The sequence below is a fragment of the Carcharodon carcharias genome, chromosome 6, assembly GCF_017639515.1.
Source record: "Carcharodon carcharias isolate sCarCar2 chromosome 6, sCarCar2.pri, whole genome shotgun sequence".
In the NCBI taxonomy this organism is placed as follows: Eukaryota; Metazoa; Chordata; class Chondrichthyes; order Lamniformes; family Lamnidae; genus Carcharodon; species Carcharodon carcharias.
The window spans coordinates 183,514,684-183,535,158 of NC_054472.1; the positions used below are offsets into that span (position 1 = coordinate 183,514,684).

The 20,475-nt window shown below is 43.6% G+C and overlaps 1 protein-coding gene across 1 annotated transcript in view; it reads right to left on the reverse strand.

The window, feature by feature from the left end:
• Positions 1-2,051: 2,051 nt before the first annotated feature.
• LOC121278859 (matrilin-2-like) overlaps positions 2,052-20,475 on the reverse strand; it is a 34,320-nt gene continuing 15,896 nt past the window's right edge. Inside the window, exons 4-10 of the mRNA XM_041189315.1 lie at positions 19,852-20,421; positions 17,389-17,511; positions 13,000-13,122; positions 9,502-9,915; positions 5,187-5,339; positions 4,150-4,242; positions 2,052-2,107 (exon numbers count right to left, since the gene is read on the reverse strand). Of these exons, the coding sequence (XP_041045249.1) occupies positions 2,052-2,107; positions 4,150-4,242; positions 5,187-5,339; positions 9,502-9,915; positions 13,000-13,122; positions 17,389-17,511; positions 19,852-20,421 (1,532 nt within the window). The remainder of the gene's footprint in view (positions 2,108-4,149; positions 4,243-5,186; positions 5,340-9,501; positions 9,916-12,999; positions 13,123-17,388; positions 17,512-19,851; positions 20,422-20,475) is intronic.

Consider the following 20,475-nt stretch of genomic DNA (forward strand, 5'->3'; position numbering starts at 1 on the left):
ACCAGCTTATATTTCACCCCTTTCCTATTTCTACTTAGTTCTGTTGAAGAGTCATGAGGACTCGAAACGTCAACTTTGCTCTTCTCCGCCGATGCTGCCAGACCTGCTGGGTTTTTCCAGGTAATTCTGTTTTTGTTTAGCATGAGCATATACTGGACTTAAGCCTTACTGACTAGCTGGGGTTTAAGAACTATTCTGCACTGTGGGAGAGTTGTGGAGCTTTAATTTTTAAAAATGTATTCATTGGATTTGAATGGTGCTGACAAAGCCAGAATTTGTTGCCATTCCAAGTTGCCCTTGAGAAGGTGGTGAAGCATTCCTCGAGCAGCTGCAGTCCATGCGGTGAAGTTACTGTTAGGGTAGGGGGGAGTTTGGCCTGGTGTCGATGAACGAACGCTGGTATATTTCCAGGTCAAATGGTCTGTGACCTGGAGGGAAACTTTGGAAGATTGTGATAATGGTACCATCTGTCTGCTGCCCCTTGTCCTTTTACACCAGTAGTCCTCAAACTGGGGTCCGCAGAAACTTTGCAGGATATCTGAATGAACGGCCAGCTCCGTGGGAGACCAAAGGAGAGAGCAGCGGTGGGAGTGTGATGCCACCTGTGCGGAGTAGAGTCGGCTGGTTGTTTTATCTAGGAGGGGAGCATTTATGGAGAACACCGACAGCAGTACTAAGATCACCGAGTAGATCTGCAGTTACCAAGGCTGATGTTGGGCATCAGGTGAGTTCAACTAAATAGGCACACCAATCCTACCATCCATTCTTAATTAGCACATTCGTTTAGATAATATCACCAACTTTAATTTTAACACCTATGTGTTCTATTGTACTATTGTCGTTGACATCTTTTGATGATCTGCTTCTATCACTGCTTGTTTGTCCCTACAACCACACACCCCCCCACCTCTTTGTCTCTCTATCTCTCCGCCCCCCACACACACACCTTAAACCAGCTTATATTTCAACTCCTTCTTGGACTCGAACGCAAGTTCTGTCGAAGGGTCATGAGGACTCGAAACGTCAACTCTTTTCTTCTCCGCCGATGCTGCCAGACCTGCTGAGTTTTTCCAGGTAATTCTGTTTTTGACACCAATCTCACTGATATCAAAGTAAACAATTTTTTTTCTTAGAATAATTATTAATAGTCTTTACATGCGCATTCATATTAGAATTATAGTATAATTTGGATGGACGGCTGATAACCCATTTGATTAGGGGTTCATCAACCAAAAATGTTTTGAGAACCACTGTTAAATTTAGGTGGTAGAGGTCATAGGCCTGGAAGGTGCTGTTGAAGGTGCTACTCTGTCCTGGATGGTTTATTGCAACTGAATTCATTCTATGTTGCCATTTTTCTCTTAAATGAGGAGAAATGGAGAAAGCCTATTCACTGAGTTTTCAAAATGGCCTGTTGGCAGGTTTTCTTTGCAGGAGCTGGTAGGGCAAGAAAAAGTCTCTATATTCAAGGTAAATACATTGCATTTGAACAAATTTTCCTCTTTTTATTTGCTTAAATTATAAACTGGTACATTTGTTAACCATTTCAATCAGTGGGAAAAATGATGAGCAGAGCAGCTTTATGCAGCAAAAGACAAACAGCCATAAATTGATTTGGCAACAGTTATGGCAATATGCACTAAGTATACACGTATCAATGATGCTGAGCTGCAATGGCAGTCTTAAAATTAATATTTTTGTGAAAAAAGAACTCTTTGAAAGTTAGATCCTTACCTGTGAAATTAGAAGTGCATTATATATATTTATGATATATATGAACTTAAAAGTGCAATTCTAGCAATGTTCAATTAGCTTGCTAAAAATATATAGCTGCTGAATTACTAGCACAACTGTACAAATGACGTACAATTTATTTCAGGCGTGGATAATAGAGGCAGTAATCATTTTTCCTTTGCTTCTGTGATGTAAATATCTTACCATTCATAAAATAAACATGACGATGTTTAAGTACCCAATTAGAATACAATGCATCAAGCTACAGTCTTCAATTATAGCAGGAAAAAAAAGCAATTATATTTGTTTTGCTCCTTCTACTTGGCTTTGAAATAGTTCTCCATAGTCTTCAGCCTGTTCATCACTTCTTCCAGTGGTTCTCGTTAAGGAACTCCGAGTTAAAATGCTGGCATTTGCTCATTATCTTTTTTGCATTCAATGATTAAATAAGGTTTAATTGTATAAATTGCTTAGCAATTTCAGGATTAACAAGCTCATTTTAATTTCTACATATGGGGGCACCTTTTGTTCCTTATTGCACTTAAAGGAGGCGATAGAAGGTTAATATTGCTGGTTGTACTGTGCTGTGAATTCATACTGTTTCCTCCTACATGGTCACAGCTGATATTGAAACGTTTTAATAGGCCAAGTCTTGCAGGGCCATTGCTTGGAAATAGTGTAATCCACCGCTGAGAAAATTAATGTGACTATAGTCCTACCCAGAAATAATTCATACTTTTGGAGATAGTTAAAGTGATTAGAATAAAACAAGATTGGACTTGTCAAATAAACCCCAGTTAATTTATGTAATTACACACTGTCACTCTAGAGCTCTTGGTACACTACCTTACCACCATTTCTCTCAATCCTCTCTACTGTCTCTTAAATTCCTTTAAACTGAATGTTGGGAAGACCAAAACCATTCTTCCATTCCTGAGACAACCTCTGTTCCCTTGCCATAGACTTGTGCCTCCCTCTTGCAACTGGTTGATGCTGAACCAGACTGTTAGAAACATTGGTGTCATATTTATCCTGAGATGAGCCTCTTTCGCCCTCTGTAACATCGCCCAACTTCACTCCTGCCTCAGCTCGTGTGCTGAAGCCCTCATTCATGCCTTTGTTACTTCTCAACTTGACTAATCCAATGCTCCTCTGGCCGGCCTCCCAAGTTGTATCCTCAGTAGACCTGAGGTTGTCTGAACTCACACCAGCCCAGCTTGCTGACTGCATTGGTTCCTGCTAAAGCAGCACCTCAACTTTTAAAGTTCTGATCCCATGTTTTCAAATTCCCCGTGACCTTTTCCCTCTGCTATCTCTAACCTCCAGCTCTACAGCCCTCAGATACCTGCACTGTTCCAATTCTGGCCCCTTGAGCATTCCCGATTTAAATTGTTCCATGCACTGGAATCACAGAATCTCAGTGTAGAAGAGGCCCTTTGGCCCATCGAGTCTGCACCAACACGTGAGATACACCTGACCTACCTACCTAATCCCATTTACTAGCACTTGGCCCATAGCCTTGAATGTTATGATGTGCCAAGTGCTCATCCAGGTACTTTTTAAAGGATGTGAGGCAACCCGCCTCCACCACCCTCCCAGGCAGCGCATTCCAGACCGTCACCACCTTCTGGGTAAAAAGGTTTTTCCTCACATCCCCCTAAACCTCCTGCCCCTCACCTTGAACTTATGTCCCCTCGTGACTGACCCTTCAACTAAGGGGAACAGCTGCTCCCTATCCACCCTGTCCATGCCCCTCATAATCTTGTACACCTCGTTCAGGTCACCCCTCAGTCTTCTCTGCTCCAACAAAAACAACCCAAGTCTATCCAACCTCTCTTCATAACTTAAATGTTTCATCCCAGGCAACATCCTGGTGAATCTCCTCTGCACCCCCTCCAGTGCAATCACACCCTTCTCATAATGTGGCAACCAGAACTGCACACAATACCCCAGCTATGGCTTCACCAAGGTTCTATACAACTCCAACACGACCTCCCTACTTTTGTAATCTATACCTCGATTGATAAAGGCAAGTGTCCCATATGCCTTTTTCATCACCCCACTAACATGCCCCTCTGCCTTCAGAGATCTATGGACACACACGTCAAGGTCCCTTTGTTCCTCAGAACTTCCTAGTGTCATCAGTCTTGATTTTTATGCTCAAGTTCTGGAGTGAAACTTGAACCCACAACTTTAGGCAAGAATGCTACCAACTGAGCCGTGGCTGATAGCTATCCTTGGCTTCTTTTTCCTTCGCTTGTTTACAGACTGCAAAGCAGTCTCCACTATCTATTGCCACTAAAATATCTATAAAACAATTTGAAGAAATCCACTTGTGTACATATGGGCATTCGCACCTTTGTGAAGAAAATTAAAGTCACCAAAATATTATTGCATTATACATTGAAAGGATATATTTTTGGGTTAGTGTTCGTATTTTTTCATTAACATTAATCTGAAATGACGCAACTGCTTCACACTTGCATTGATCCTGAAGTGATGGATTTCCTGTAAATAATTAATATACATGTATTAATCGAGTTTTTATTGTGTGGATGGTTCATAGGGCGTATCTTTATACGCCCTTCCCAGTTTTCCTCTTCATTGACTCCACTTATTTTTGCACCCCACATGAGATTGAATGATCTGGCTACAATTCCTTTTGTCTCCTGCTTTTCATTGACCCAACCCAAACCTTAGTTGTTGTGGAATTACCTGCAATGTTGATAGGTAGGAAAAGATGAGTTGATCCATCAAACCTGCCCCACACTGTGATGGCCAGCGCATCATAGCAAAACATTTCCTCCCTCCAATTAGATAGGATCTAAAGCATAGGAACAGGCCATTTGGCCCAACAGACCTATGCCAGGATTTATACCACCACCCCCCCGTATCCCTCTATCCCCTGCTCCATGTTTGCACCAAACCACTTATAAATGCTTTAATGCTACCGTCGTCAACCATTCCATATGACAGCGAATTTCATATTCTCACCACGAGTTTGATTTGTAAAGTTCCTTACTTCCAGATGTTTGGAACTTTAAATTTACAACTAACTGCACCTAGAAACAAATGATACTGTTTATGGGAAGAAATGCACCAGTGTAAATGGGTCAAGAGTTACTTGCTATATTCCAGCTGATTAGGTATCAACTGTTATTACTGACTTCAGAATCCTCCCCACTTTCCATTTGGCAGGAGGTATGTTCTTCTGTGACACTTGGAGGGAATCCTAACAGGAATTACAGTATGCTCCTTTGCTGTTGCTGGTTCGTAACCTGGAATTCCCTCTCTAACAGCACTGTGGGTGTTCCTACACCACATGGACTGCAGCAGTTCAAGAAGGCATCATCACCACCTTCTCAAGGACAATTAGGGATGGGCAATAAATACTGCCCTAGCCAGCGACACCCACATCCCTTGAATGAATAAATAAAAGTTACTTGAGATACCTTTACAAATCTGTAGTTTCAGTTTTTCCGCAATTTCGCCCATGGTCCTGAAGTCTTTTGTGTAATACAAGTATTCGTCTTGAGGAAATGAAGCAATTTGTTGTAATTCTTTTTCGATTGCCTTGCCAACCCCAATAGCGTATATATTGATACCTGTTGAGACAGTTCCATAAGTACATTATATTGTTTCTCTTTGCCTTCTGCGTGCCATAGAGCCACAGCGGGTTGTTGTGATCTGGAATACACGGACTGACAGGGTGGGTGGAAGCAGATTTGATAGGAACTTTCAAAGGAAATTAGGCAAACACTTAAAGAAAAGCTTTGCAAGAGTTGTGGGGAAAGAACAGGGGAGAAGGACTAATTGGATTGTTCTTTCAAAGAGCTGATATAGGCACAATGGGCCAAGTGGCCTCCTCCTGTGCTGTGAGATTCTATGAAATCTTACCCTTAGCTGATAATCAATCAAAGGTGAACAATTATACCTTTATAATGGGGACACATGTGAAGTGTTAAGCAACAAAAATAAACTACTCGAAATGGGATTAGAATAGTCAGGTACTTGTTTGACCGGTGCAGACTTGATGGGCCGAAGAGCCTTTTTCTGTGCAGTAGGCCTCTTTGACTCTATGACTCAAATCAAAGTGGTGTCTGGCTTGGCCCCACACTTGATGCCTTGGCTTGAGGATACAACAAAAATGAAGAAACTCAGCCATGATCAGATTCACAAGTCAGTGCCCTAGAGCCTATTAAATAGTGCATTGGAGCCTCAACTTGCAATTCATTTTCAGTATGTTGTAAAGGCCACCAATGATGAATTGGAAAGGATGGTGTAACCATATGAATTAAATGTCCTTACTGCAGTTGCTTTTAATTTCAGTCTCTGAAATATGACAGCACCTCAGAATTAAGCAGTTGCCCTGGCCAATATTTATCCATCGATCAATATCACCAAAAAATATTGGTCGTTATGACTTTACTGTTTGTGGGAACTTGATGTGCGCAAATTGGCCTCTGCGTCTCTTGCATTCATTGTTGTCATCGGCATCCTTCCATCTACAGAAGGTTATGGACGTGCAGTAAATAAACTCCTTTGGGGACGGGGGTAGCTTCATATGATGCACTTTTGCTGAAGGATCTGATCCATGAGAGGCCACAAGTGCTGCATATGAAATGGTTAACAGGTGGGTCCTTGAGGGCTGTTGTTTCCGGTGTTGGCGTTGGTTGCCAAGCCGCTGTAGCCACTGATCACCATCTCACAGGTGATGTCACCATTTTCCCCTGTCGTCAGCTGGTGTCTCCCAGCTGATTAAAATCCATGTCTACGTTTTCATGCCACGGTTGTCCAAGCAACCTTGAAGCGAAGCTTTGGGTGTCCTTTGGACTCTGGCTGCCTCACCTAACAGAAAACCCCTAGGTGTCTCACATTACAGCAGTGACTACATTTCAAAAGTACTTCATTGGCTGTAAAGCACTTTGAGGAATTCTGAGGTCATAAAGAGCACTATATAAATGCAGCCCTTTCTGTGAAGTTCTCACGATAAGTGTGTAACTTTGTTTGGTTTTGTTGGGAAATCATGAATAAATAATTAAGGATAAGGTGACCTTAAATGCTCAGCTAATCAGAGAGAGCTGGCACGGATTTATAAAGGGTAGGTTATGCCTGACGAACCTGATTGACTTTCTTTGAAGAGGTGACTAAAATAGTGGATGGGGAATGTCTGTGGATATTATTTATGTGGACTCTCAGAAGGCATTTGATAAAGTCTCTCATAAGAAACTTAGCTAAAGTTGAAGCTTGTGGAATGAAAGGCATATTATTGACCTGGTTAGGGCTGAGCAGCAGGCGACCGAGAATAGGGATAATGGGCAGATAATTTAATTGCCAAGATGTGACTCCTTGTTGGGGCCTCAGCTACTTACCATATTTATTAACAATTCAATGACACAGAAAGTCACATATCCAAATTTACTGATGACACATGGTTGGGTGGTACTCTAGGTAATGTAGACGATAATGTAAAATTACAAAGAGATATTGATGGTTGTTCGGTAGTACAGAACTTGAGTATTGCTGAAAAAAGAGACATTCTGTTGAAGCTTTTCATCTTGTACTTAACAGGACACCCGCAAGAATACAAAATGTAAGGAAAAAACAACAATTTATACTGTATGTGAAGAGAGTGCTGATTGGTTGGCAAGTGATATTGTTATGGAGAATGCACCAATGATGGTGACTGACAGTTAACTGCCAAGCATTGTTTGAAATTTAAACCAGGCAGCTTGACCCTGATTGATCAAGGTATTGCCCTGAGGAATGAGTCAGCGAGAATAAGATTTGATATAGGTATTCAAAATCAGGAGGAGCCTGGACAGAGTACAAAGGGAGAAACTGTTCCCACTCATGAAAGGATCAAGAATGAGAGGGCACAGAGTAAAAGAAGCACAAGTAATATGAAGAGAAACTTTTTCACATAGCAAGGTCCGGAAGGCACTGCCTGAGAGTTTGGTGGGATATTCGTTTATGGGATGTGGGCATCGCTGGCTAGGTCAGCATTTATTGCCCATCCCTAATTGCCCTTGTTCAGAGGCATTTAAGAGTCAACCACATTGCTGTGGGTCTGGAGTCACATGTGGGCCAGACCAGGTAAGGACATCAGATATTCTTCCCTAGAGAATGTTAATGAACCAGATGGGTTTTTAACAACAAAAAACACAGGTTTCATGATCATCATTAGATTTTTAATTCCAGATTTTTATTGAATTCAGGTTCCACCATCTGCCATGGTGGGATTTGAACTTGGGTCCCCAGAGCATTACCCTGGATCACTGGAATAATAGTGACAATACCACATGCCACCACCTCCCCATTCAAAAAGAAATTAGACATATAACTGAAAAGGAAGAATTTGCAGGGTTATGGGGAGAAGGTAGGAGAATAACACCAGGTGAATTCGGAGAGCCGGTGCAGTCACAATGGGCCGAGTTGCGAACATGCGCTGTAACAATTCTGTGATATGAAGGGGAACAAATGGGGTAGATAGAGAAACTATTTCCACTGGTTTGGGACACCTGGACTTGAGGACATCATCTAAAAGTTAGAGTCAAACCTTTCAGGAGTGAAATTAGAAAACAATTCTACACATGAAGGTGGGGTAGAGATCTTGAACTACTACAAATGGTGATTGGTGGTAGATTAATTGTTAATTTCAAGTCTGAGATTGATAGATTTTTATTAACTAAAGGTATTATGGGATACTGTTGTCATGCAAGAGACCTGGCAGCCAACTGGCACAGAGCAAGTTCTCACAAATGGTACAATCATGGGGCAAAGGCAGGTATGTAGAGTTAGTTTGAAGATTGGCCATGATCTCATTGATGGGGGAACGGGAAATGGCCTCCGTCTGTTCCTATGTTTTGGGATCGATTTGAAAAGACCGCGCCTTGTTTAAAATGTCTTATTCCAAAGGCAATGCAGCAGTCTCAATACTGTACTGAGGTATCTTCAGCCATGTTATCGGATTTCATGTGTGGGAACATAAAGGGTAAATATTGTGGGGTAGATTTGTTGCACTGTTTTATCTGCAATTGGAAGCCAATATCCCTAAATGATTAGAATTTAGACAAGTTAAAATGAATGTGCTGCCTGAAAGGGTGGTGAAAGCAGATTCAATAATAACACTTGAAAGGGAATGAGATAAATACTTAAAAAAGGAAAGATTTGCAGGACTATGGGCTGAAAGACAGATAATGGCAGCTCTTTCAGAGAGCAGGCATGATGAGCCGAAAGGCCTACTTCTGTTTGAAAGAAGAAGTCTTGGACTTATACAGCACCCTTCACAACCCTGGGATGCCCTCTGCATCTACAGAAGAACTTTTGAAGTGTAGTCACCATTGTAATATTGGAAACACGGCAGCCAATTTTTACACGGTTAGCTCGCGTTAACACCACGTGATAATGACCAAATAATCCAGTGTTTTTCAGTGATATTGATTGAGAGATAAAAATTGGGCAGGACCCTGTGGAGAACTCCATAGCTGCTCTTCGGAAAGACTGCCCTGAGGTCCACCTGAGAGCAGATGGGGCCTTGGTTTATTGTCTCAACCACAAGGCAGCACCTCTGACAGTGCAGCACTCCCTCAGTACTGGCACTGGAGTGTCAGCTTAGGTTTTCTCTGCACAAATCTCTGGAATGGTTCTTGACGCCACAACTTTCTGACTAAGAGGCGGAAGTCATGACTGACACTATAAAAATGTAAGCTGTATGATTCTATGGGAGAATACCCTCTTTGGCCATCATTATGAAATGTGCAATACCATTCTCCTTTGCTTTGGCTGCCCATTCCGTGATGTCAACTTGTTGCCGCCCGTCGGTGAACACGATCGCTATCTTTGGGACATTCTCCGAAAGCGTTCGAGCCCCTTCAGCCGCCTTGAAACTCTTTTTAAAGATTTGCCTCAGACCGATTCCTGTCACGGGTCCTCGACCTACATATTTCGCTCGACTCACTGCAGCCTTGACCTCGTTCACCGTGCTGTAACGCCTGAGAGGAAATTCGGTCCGCACTTTAGTGGAATACTGCACCAGACCCACTCGAGTTGCGTTCGGTGCAACTTCCAACCCATCCACGATGTTGCTGACAAACTGTTTCATTGACTGGAAATTCTTTGCTCCAAGGTTTTTCGATCCATCAATGAAGAACACAAGGTCCATTGCTCCATTGGTACACTCTACAGCAGCCAAACAGAAGAATATACGTTAACCATATCTTGTGGGCAATGCACAGCCATGAGCATCATCATAACGTGAATCTAAGTTGGAAAAGAAAGGTAACGTGTGCTTTTTAATCCTCTGTGCAGGAGGTGGAGCTATAAATACAGATCTGACCAATCTTTATTTTGGCTAATGATTACAGAAGGAAAGTAGTATCTTTACAGCTTTGGCCCAAACATGGACAAAAGAGCTGAATTCCAGAGGTGGGTTGAGAGTGACTGCCCTGGACATCAAGGCAGCATTTTTGACAGTGTGGCATCAAGGACCTCTAGCAAAACTGGAGTCAATGGGAATTGGCGGGGGGGAAACTCATTCAAAGGAAGATGGTCTTGGTTGTTGGAGGTCAATTATTTTGGCCCCAGGATATCACTGCAGGAGTTCTTGAGAGTGGTGCCCTGGGGCCAACCATCCTCAGCTGCTTCATCAATGGCTTCACTTCCAATATAAGGTCAGAATTGAGGATGTTTAAAGTATTCAGTACTATTAGCAATTCCTCAAATACTGAAGCAGTCTGTGCATGCACCAAGACCTGGACAACATTCAGACTTGGATGAAAAAGTGATATAAATATTACTTGCCAGTTAAGTGCCAAACAATGGCCATGTTCAACAATAAAGAATCTAACCTCTTCTTGACATCCAATGGCATTGCCGTCGCTGAATCCCTCACCCTTAAAATCCTATGAGTTACCATTGACCAGAATTTCAAATGGGCCACCATATAAATAATGTGGCTACAAGAGCAGGTCAGAGGCTGGGAATTCGGCAACGAGTAACTCACCTCCTGCCTCCTTAAAGCCAGTCCGCCATCTACAAGGCACAAGTCAGGAGTGTGATGGAATACTCTACAATTGCCTAAATAAGTGCATTTAAGAAACTTGAGACCATGTAAGATAAAGCAACCAGCTTGACCGGCACCCCATTCACCACCTTAAACTTTCACTCCCTCCACCATCAATGCACAATGGCAGAAGTGCATAACATCTGCAAGATGCACTGCAGCAACTTAACAAGGCTCCCTAGTACCTTCCAAACCCATGACCATTACCACCTAGAAGGACAAGGGTAGCAGATGCATGGGAACACCACCACCTCCCAGTCCCCCTCCAAGCCACACGCCATTCTGACTAGGAACTATATCCTCGTTCCTTCACTGCTGCTGGGTATGGAACTCCTTCTCTAACAGCACTGTGGGTGTATCTGCAACACATGGACTGCAGCAGTTCAAGAAGGCAGCTCAGCACCACCTCAAGGGCAACTAAGAAAGGGCAATAAATGCTGGCCTTGCCAATGGAGCTCACATCCCAAGAACAAATGAAAACTAAAAGATGACAAACATTTTACAATGTGGATTTGGACTGCAGTTCCCAGTTCCAGTGCTTTGGGCTGAATATTCTGCTTTTGTGCTGCAGATTCTATGTAGTTGATTCCTACAGGGGAGGAACAGGCAGGTAGACCCACTCCCATTAAATAAAAATTTCATGGTACCAGCTTACTCACGCACGCTCACTCTCATGCCCACTCAGACACTATAAGTCTCAATCAACTCTGTACCACGATCAAGTGAGAGGAACTAGGGCAATGCAACAGGAAACAAAACTCATGTGCTGAACGGAGAGAATCACAGATCACCATAGGGAATCTTTGGGATTCTCTATCCCAGTGGACTGAGGAAGCTCAGCCATTGAATATACTTAAGAATGGATTTTTGGACTTTAAGGAAAGCAAGAGGTAGGGCAGGAAAATGGAGTTGATATAGAAGATCAGCTATGATCTTGTTGAATGCTGAAGCAGCCTTGAATGCCCCCATGTCCTGCTTCTGCTCCTATTTCTTATGACTGTGAAGGAAATGCTCCTAGGAAGAGAGACATCCACAGACACAGCGACAGAGAGCGAGAGATACCACACATTCAGCAATGACTGAAAAACTTCAGATACACACACAAAGACAGAATGGATTTGATCAGTTCCTAATAAGGATGGAATTGGTGCCTGAGTAAATCATACACATAAATAAGCTAAGTTTGAAAGATGAAATTTTGACTTTTCTCTAGCTGAATTAGGTTTATCCATTGCTGATGAGGTGAGCTGGGAGAGGGGGTAGGGGGCGTAAAGAAACATAGAAACTAGGAGCAGGAGAAGGCCATTCAGCCCTTCGAGCCTGCTCCGCCATTCATTATGATCATGGCTGATCATCCAACTCAATAGCTTGCTCCCGCTTTCTCCCCATATCCTTTGATTCCTTTCACTCCAAGAGCTATATCTAACTCCTTCTTGAAAATATACAATGTTTTGGTCTCAACTACTTTCTGTGGTAATGAATTTCACAGGCTCACCACTCTCTGGGTGAAGAAATTTCTCCTCATCTCAGAGGATGTGGGCCTCACTGGCTGGGCCAGCATTTATAGCCCATCCCTAGTTGCCCTTGAGAAGGTGGTGGTGAGCTGCCTTCTTGAACTACTGTAGTCCTTGTGGTGTAGGTACACCCACATTGCTCTTAGGAAGGGGGTTCCAGGATTTTTGACCCAGCAACAGTGAAGGAACGATGATATATTTCCAAGTCAGGATGGTGAGCGCTTGGAGGGGAACTTCCAAGTGGTCTATCTGCTGCCCTTGTCCTTCTAGATGGTAGTGGTCATGATCATGGGTTTGAAAGGAGCCTTGGTGATCATTTGGTAGTACGGAACTTGAGTATTTCTGCACCCATCAGGACACTTGTCTGTAGATGGCAGATTTCCTTAGTGAACCAGATGGGGTTTTATGACAATGGCAATGGTTTCATGGTCACCATCTGAATTTTAATTCCAGTTTTATCAAATTCAAAACTCACTGTGGCGAATTGCTGTGGTGGGATTTGAACCCAGGTCCCCAGAACATTACCCTGGGTCTCTGGACTATTAATTCAGTGACTATGCCACTGCCCCCTCCCCCATTTCTGCAACTGTTTGTTGGATTGGAATAAAATGTACTCAGCTCATTATGAGGCGAGGTTTGAAAGAAAGTGAAGATGGTGAGTTGTGAGAGAAAAGTAGAAAGACTTACGCTGGCAGGTCTTCCCGTCGGGGTTAAGTATGTAACCTTTCCGACATCTGCAGAGATAACTGTCTTCTGTGCTCACGCAGTCATGTTCACAGTTATGCCCGCCCTGGACACAGAAATCAATTCCTACAATAAGGACAGAGAATAAAGCAGTTGTTACTGTCCTTTCCATCGTAAAGATATATATTATAGATATTATATTATATATTTCAGGGAAGTTACAACTAAACATTTGCTGGAAATCCTGTGCCACAAGCTCCCTCCATCACATTGGCAAAAAGCTGAGTGGGCAACCTGATAGACGACTTTAAGATTTTAAATCTTTAAGAAGATGGGCGGAATTTGTTCTCCCCCACAGGAGCAGGATGGGAAGCAGGGGTTTGGGGGGGTGGAGGGCTACAGAATCAGGAGGAAAGGCAGCAGGGAGGGGGTGGAGGGGGACCTACCAGACTCCACCTGATTAAGCCAGGGGCAGAGAAGGTCAAGGCCAGCTTTCCTGTCCAGAGACCGATTGAGACCCTTAAGTGGAAAATGAATGGCCACTTAAGACCTCATCCTGCTGCCACTGCCTGACCTCTGCCACGTGGGTAATCAGCTCAGTAAAAGCTTGATGGCCTCCCTGTGGGTTCCTGGGGAGGGGGTTGGGAGGGCCCTCATGACTGGGGAGCTTGTAGCCCAAGGAGGGCCGTTCCCCACTGAAAGAGCCCCAACCTCCAGAGCGACAACCTCTCACCAGGGCCTGCCTGACTAGTAGTGTTGTCAACCCTCCAGGATTGGCCTCCAGGAATTGAAGATCAATCTCCAGGACACTGGAGAAAAATCATAGGGACACTAAAGAAGGATTTTTTTTGTCTTTTTTTTTTGGAACAGTTCTCTTTTGCTAGAATTAAGAATATTGAAAATGGGGAAAGGAAGGCTGTTTGGCTGACAGTCAAGCATCATCCAATTGAATGATCAGCCTTTTCTGTTTTCCTATTGGCCTAGGAAGGCGGTGTGTTACAGGGATGGATACTTTTGCCGAATAATAGCTACAGCATGGGGGCAAGTCATGTGATGAAACCTCCAGAAATACATTTAATCATAGCTGGAAACCCTACTGACTTGGTCCCAGCGAGCCCCGCAAATTCGCCTTGACTTCTGGGCCTCCCCCATGCTGGCAGATCCAGGGCCTGCTGCAGTCCCAGCAGTGGCCAGTGCTCCCAGTGGCGCTGCTGGGACTGAATAGCTGCCCACCCTCCAATTGGCTGGAGAGATCGTTGCCCTTATCCTGTACGACATCGACAGATGGAACAGGTTTCTGTATTGGCACTTTCATGCTCACAGCCATGGTTTCCGAGACTGCAGCAGTCAATCTCGCAACAACAAGAAGAGTTTGCATTTATATAGCACCTTTAACATAACAAAACATCCCAAGTAACATCAACAAACAGAATTTGATGCCACAAGAAAAGCAAGGAGACATTAGGCAGTAAAAATGTAGTCAAATAGGTAATTTTTAAGGAGAGGGAGGTGGAGAGGTTAAATGAGGAGAGAGGGGCGCAGAGGCTTAGGGAGGGAATTCCAGGCAGCTGAAGACATGGCCAACAATGGTGGGGGCAATTAAAATCAAGGACGGAAATTGAAGGAAAGGAGAGATCTTTAAAAAATTCATTCTTGGGAGATGAGCATCACTGGCAAGGCCAGCATTTATCGCCCTTGAACTGAGTGGCTTGCTGGGCTGTTGCAGAGGGCAGTTAAGAATCACCCACATTTCAGTGCGCCCGGAGTCACATTTTGATTTCCTTCTCTGAAGGGCAGTAGTGAACCAGGTGGGTTTATACAGCAATCTGGCAGTTGTCATGCTCCCCATTCTGAGGCTGTGCTTTATATTCCAGATTGATTAACTCCTTGAATTATAAATTCCTCCAGCTGTCTGGGTGGGAGTTGAACCTGTGTCTCTTGAGCATTAAGACCAGGCCTCGGGATTACTAGACCACAAAGTTATCACTGTCTCCTCTTCGCAGATTGTAGGGCTGAAGGAGATTTTATTTTATTCTGGGGAGTGAGCATTACTGGAAAGGCCAGTCTTTCTTACCCATCCCTAACTGCCCTTGAACTGAGTGGCCTGCTCAGCTGTTTCAGAGAACTGTTCAGCATCAACTATATTGCTGTGGGGTGGGGGTGGTGGGGGCGGGGGGAGGGGTGGGGGTGGGGTGTGGGGGGTGTGCGGTGGGGGTGGGTCCGGATTCACATGTAGGACAGACCAGGTAAGGATGGCAGATGGGCTTTTATGACAATCAGTGATAGTTTCATAGTCACCATCACCAAGACTAGCTTTGTACACCCGATTTATTAACTGAGTCTAAATTCCACCAGCTGTCACAATGGGGTTTGAACCCACTCCCCTGAGTATTAGCCTGGAATCTCTGGATTATCTGATCAAGAGCCACGCGGACTCGAAACGTTGACAATATTCCTCTCTGCAGATACTTTCAGACCTGCTGAGTTTTTCCAGGTATTTTTATTTTTGTCTCTGGATTATTAGTATCAGTGACATTTCCACTACAATACGCCACTACACCACTACACCAATACATCACTACACCACTACGTCACTACACCAATACACCACTACACCAATACACCAATACACCACTACACCAATACACCACTACACCAATACACCAATACACCACTACATCATTACACCAATACACCACTACACCAATACACCACTACATCACTACATCACTACACCAATAAACCACTACACCAATATACCACTACATCACTACACCAATATACCTCTACGCCAATACACCAATACACCACTACACCAATACACCAATACACCACTACACCACTACACCAATACACCACTACAGCACTACACCAATACACCAATACACCACTACACCAATACAGCACTACACCAATACAGCACTACACCAATACAGCACTACACCACTACACCAATACATCACTACACCAATACAGCACTACACCAATACACCAATACACCACTACACCAATACACCACTACACCAATACACCAATACACCACTACACCAATACACCAATACACCAATACACCACTACACCAATACACCAATACAGCACTAGACCACTACACCAATACAGCAATATAGCACTAGACCACTACACCGATACACCACTACACCAATGCACCACTACATCACTAAACCAATACAGCAATACAGCACTAGACCACTACACCAATACACCACTACACCAATACACCAATACACCACTACACCAATACAGCACTAGACCACTACAGCAATACACCAATACACCACTACACCACTACACCAATACACCACTACACCAATACACCAATACACCAATACACCACTACACCACTACAGCAATACACCAATACACCACTACAGCAATACACCATTACACCACTACAGCACTACACCACTACACCACTACACCAATACACCACTACAGCACTACACCACTAAACCAATACACCACTACAGCAATACACCACTACACCGCCAGAGCAATACAGCAATACACCAATATACCACTACACCACTACACCAATACACCAATACACCAATACACCACTACAGCAATACACCAATACACTACTACACCACTACACCACTACACCAATACACCACTACACCAATACACCACTACACCAATACACCACTACATCAATACACCACTACAGCCAAGAGCAATATACCACTACACCACTACACCACTACACCACTACACCAATACACCACTACACCAATACACCACCACACCACCACACCAATGCACCACTACAGCCAAGAGCAATACACCACTACACCACTACACCACTACATCAATACACCTCTACACCAATACACCACTACATCACTACATCAATACACCAATACACCACCACACCACCACACCAATGCACCACTACATCAATACACACTACACCACTACACCAATGCCCCACTACATCAATACACACTACACCACTACACTAATACACCACTACACCACTACACCATTAAAACCAAAACACCACTACAGCAATACACCACTACACCAATACACGACTATACCACTACAGCAATACACTAATACACCAGTACACCACTACACCACTACATCAATACACCATTACACCAATACACCACCAGCTCCGCTAGGTGGAGCAACACAGTTTCTTCCTATCTATCAAATCCCCTCATAACCGTGCAAGACTAACAAACTTCGAGCCGCAGATCGCCCACAAGGTGTTGAACACACTGGACTAGCCCCCTCGCACCTTTTCAGATCCGCTATTAACCTTCTTTACCAGTTGTGAGCATCACGAGGAGCTGATGTGGCATCAGCAGAAAGTTCCTATTTAAATCATCAAAGAGATTTAAACAAAACATCAACCGGCCTTACTTCTGCAGGTTTTTTTATCGCTGTTTAGGATGAATCCTTTCTTACACTTGCAAATGTAAGATCCTGGTGTGTTAATACAGATCTGTTCACATCCATGACCAACCACTCCACAGAGGTCTGTATCTATAGGCAGTTTAAAAAAAGTACAATTAGTACAATTCTTAACAAAGAGGCATTGCCAAAGGGAAGGTGCCAGAGACGGCAGGTTGACAGGGTTGCTGGAGATAGATTCAAAAGTAACTTTCGAAAGGGAATTGGATAAACCCTTGAGATGGAAAGAAGTAACTGCTGGGTTATGCAGAAAACCCATGCATAAGGGGTTATACTCCAGATTTATTAACTGAAGCTAAATTCCACCAGCTGCCATGCTGGGGTTCGAACCTATTCCAGTTTGACCAACTCGTTCAAAGAGCTGGCTAGACATGGTGGGCCAGCGACCTCCTTGGGTGCTGTGTGAAACCCACTGCACAATTAAACCTGTGCCTTGCATATTTTGTTTCTTGATATAGTGATATAGTTATAGTGAAGGAAAGTGAGCTCAGTAAGTCCTATCATTCTGACCAGTATCGTTTCGGGCTAATAGGCACCGATTGGCATTAATTAAATGGTTGTGGGTTTCACGGATCTAGATTGTATTTAAAAGCAAAATAAACGGGGCCAGCAAACTTAAAAAGGCTTACACATTCCTAACAGCTTGTGGATAGGATGGGCCTTCATGCAATCCCTTCTCAAAGCTAATTTAATGAAAGAACCTGCATTTCTAAAGTACCTTTCATGTCCTCGGGATGTCCCAAGGAACCTCACAGCCAATAAAGTACTTTTGAAGCATTGACGCTCTTGTAACATAGAAAGCACAGCAGCCAGTTTGTGCACAGCAAGCTCCCACAAACAGCAATGGGATAAACGACCAGATAATCTGTTTCTGGTCTCTGATTGGCTCACGGCTCTCTGAGGTGGGATGTCTAGTCCCTGAGGAGACAGAAATCCCACCTTGGGGCTTGCCATTAAATGCCTGTGGGGAAACCATTCTTCACCTGCTGGACTTCCCCCAGCTCTTTTAGCTGGAGGGTGCTAAGGGAGGACCACAGCACCTTGTAAAATTCAGCCCAAGGAGTTATGGTGTCAAGGAGCCATTACAGCACAGAAGGAGGCCATTTGGCCCATCGAGCCCGAGCTACCTCTCTGTAGAGCAATCCAGTCAGTCCCATTCCCCCATTCTATCTCTGTATCCCTGCAAGTTTATTTCCAATCCAATCAATTTCATTTTGAATTCATCATCTCCACATCCACACCCTCGTAGGCAGTGAGTTCCAGATCATACACTCGCTGCATAAAAATGTTCTTTCTCACATCCTCCCTTGCATCTCTTGCCCAAAATCTAACTCTGTCTCCCCCAGTCCTTGTACCATCAGCTAATGGGAACAGCTTTTCCTTGTCTACCTTATCTAAACCTGTCATAATCTTGTACACCTCCATCAAATCTCCCCTCAATCTCCTTTGCTCCAAGTAGAACACGCTCAGATTCTCCACCCTAACCTTACAACTAATATTCCCCATCTCTGGAACCATTCTGTTAAGTCTCCTCTGAACCTTCTCCTTTCTAAATTGTGGTAAGCAGAACTGGACACAATACTCCAGTTGTGACCTGATCAGAGATTTATAAAGGTTCAGCATAACTTCCCTGCTTTTGTACTCAATGCCTCTGCTTATGAAGCTCAAGACCTCCAATGCTTTGCCTGCTACTCTCTCACTATATATGTCCTGCCACCTTCAAAGATCATGAACTCCCAGATCTCTCTGTCCTTCACACTCTTGTGAACTGTGCCATTAAATCTATATTGCCTCGATTGACAAAATATAGTACCTTATTTTCCTGTATTAAATTCCATCTGCCACTTGTCTGCCCATTCTACTAGCCTACCCCTATGTCTTGTTGCAGTCGATAGGTGTCATCCTCACTGTTTGCCACACCTCCAATTTCAGTATCAATGGTAATTTTTTGAATTTTACTCTGTATTCAAATATACAGGTCATTTATATTTATTTTTAAAAAACAGTGGTCCTAGCACTGAACCTTTGGGAACATCACTGTCTACAATCCTCCAATCTGAAAACTAACCATTTTACCATAATTGGCTGCTTTCTGTTCTTAAGGCATTTTTTTTTAAAAATCCAAGTTGACACCAAACCTATTAAATGAGCATCAATTTTGAAATAGTGCCAGGGGGTCTTTTTCATTCACCTGAGAGTGTAGATGGGGCCTTGACTTAACCTCTCACCTGAAAGGCAGCATCTCTGACAGTGCAGCACTCCTAGTAGTGCCCGCCTAGATTTTTGCATTCAAGTCTCAGGACTGAGACTTGAACACTCAACCTTCTGACTCTGCAGGTGCGAGTGTTATGATACTGATTACTTTTAAACGGTGTGTTTAAAACATGATAATGCAAAGATCTCCTTACGTACCACATATTTTGGTTTGGAACTCGGAGAGGAGAGTTTGGATCATGCTGAAATTCTGCACAAAGAACACATGCTTCTCATGTGGCTCGCTCCCTATCAGTCGGAGAGTTTCCATGTCTACTCTCCCTACACCAACGGCGAATATCAGAATACCCGAGTCTCTTGCTTGAGCTGCTACTTCTGCTACCTTGTCCTGGGGTCGCCCATCTGTCACTATAATTGCCACTCGCGGTACATTTCTGTAAAATGGCCTTGCCCCCTCATGCGTAGAGAGTGCCACATTCATTGTGTACTCAATGGCCAGACCCGTCATGGTGCCGGTTGCCAGGTGAACCATGTCCTTGACGGCTCTCATCATGTCCGCCACCTTCTTGTGGGTTTTGAGGGAGAACACGCTTTCAACAGTGCTGCCATAGAGGACAAGGCCGACTCTCGTCTTATCTGCACCAACATCCAGGAATTTGAGAATATTATTGATGAATTCCTTCACTTTCTCAAAGTCAGGAGGAAGTATACTCCGAGAACTGTCAATGATGAAAACTAAGTCTAACGCCTTGCCAACGCATTGTTCCTCTGGAAAGAAACACAACCGTTTACTTTTTAGAAAATAACATGCAATGGAAACAT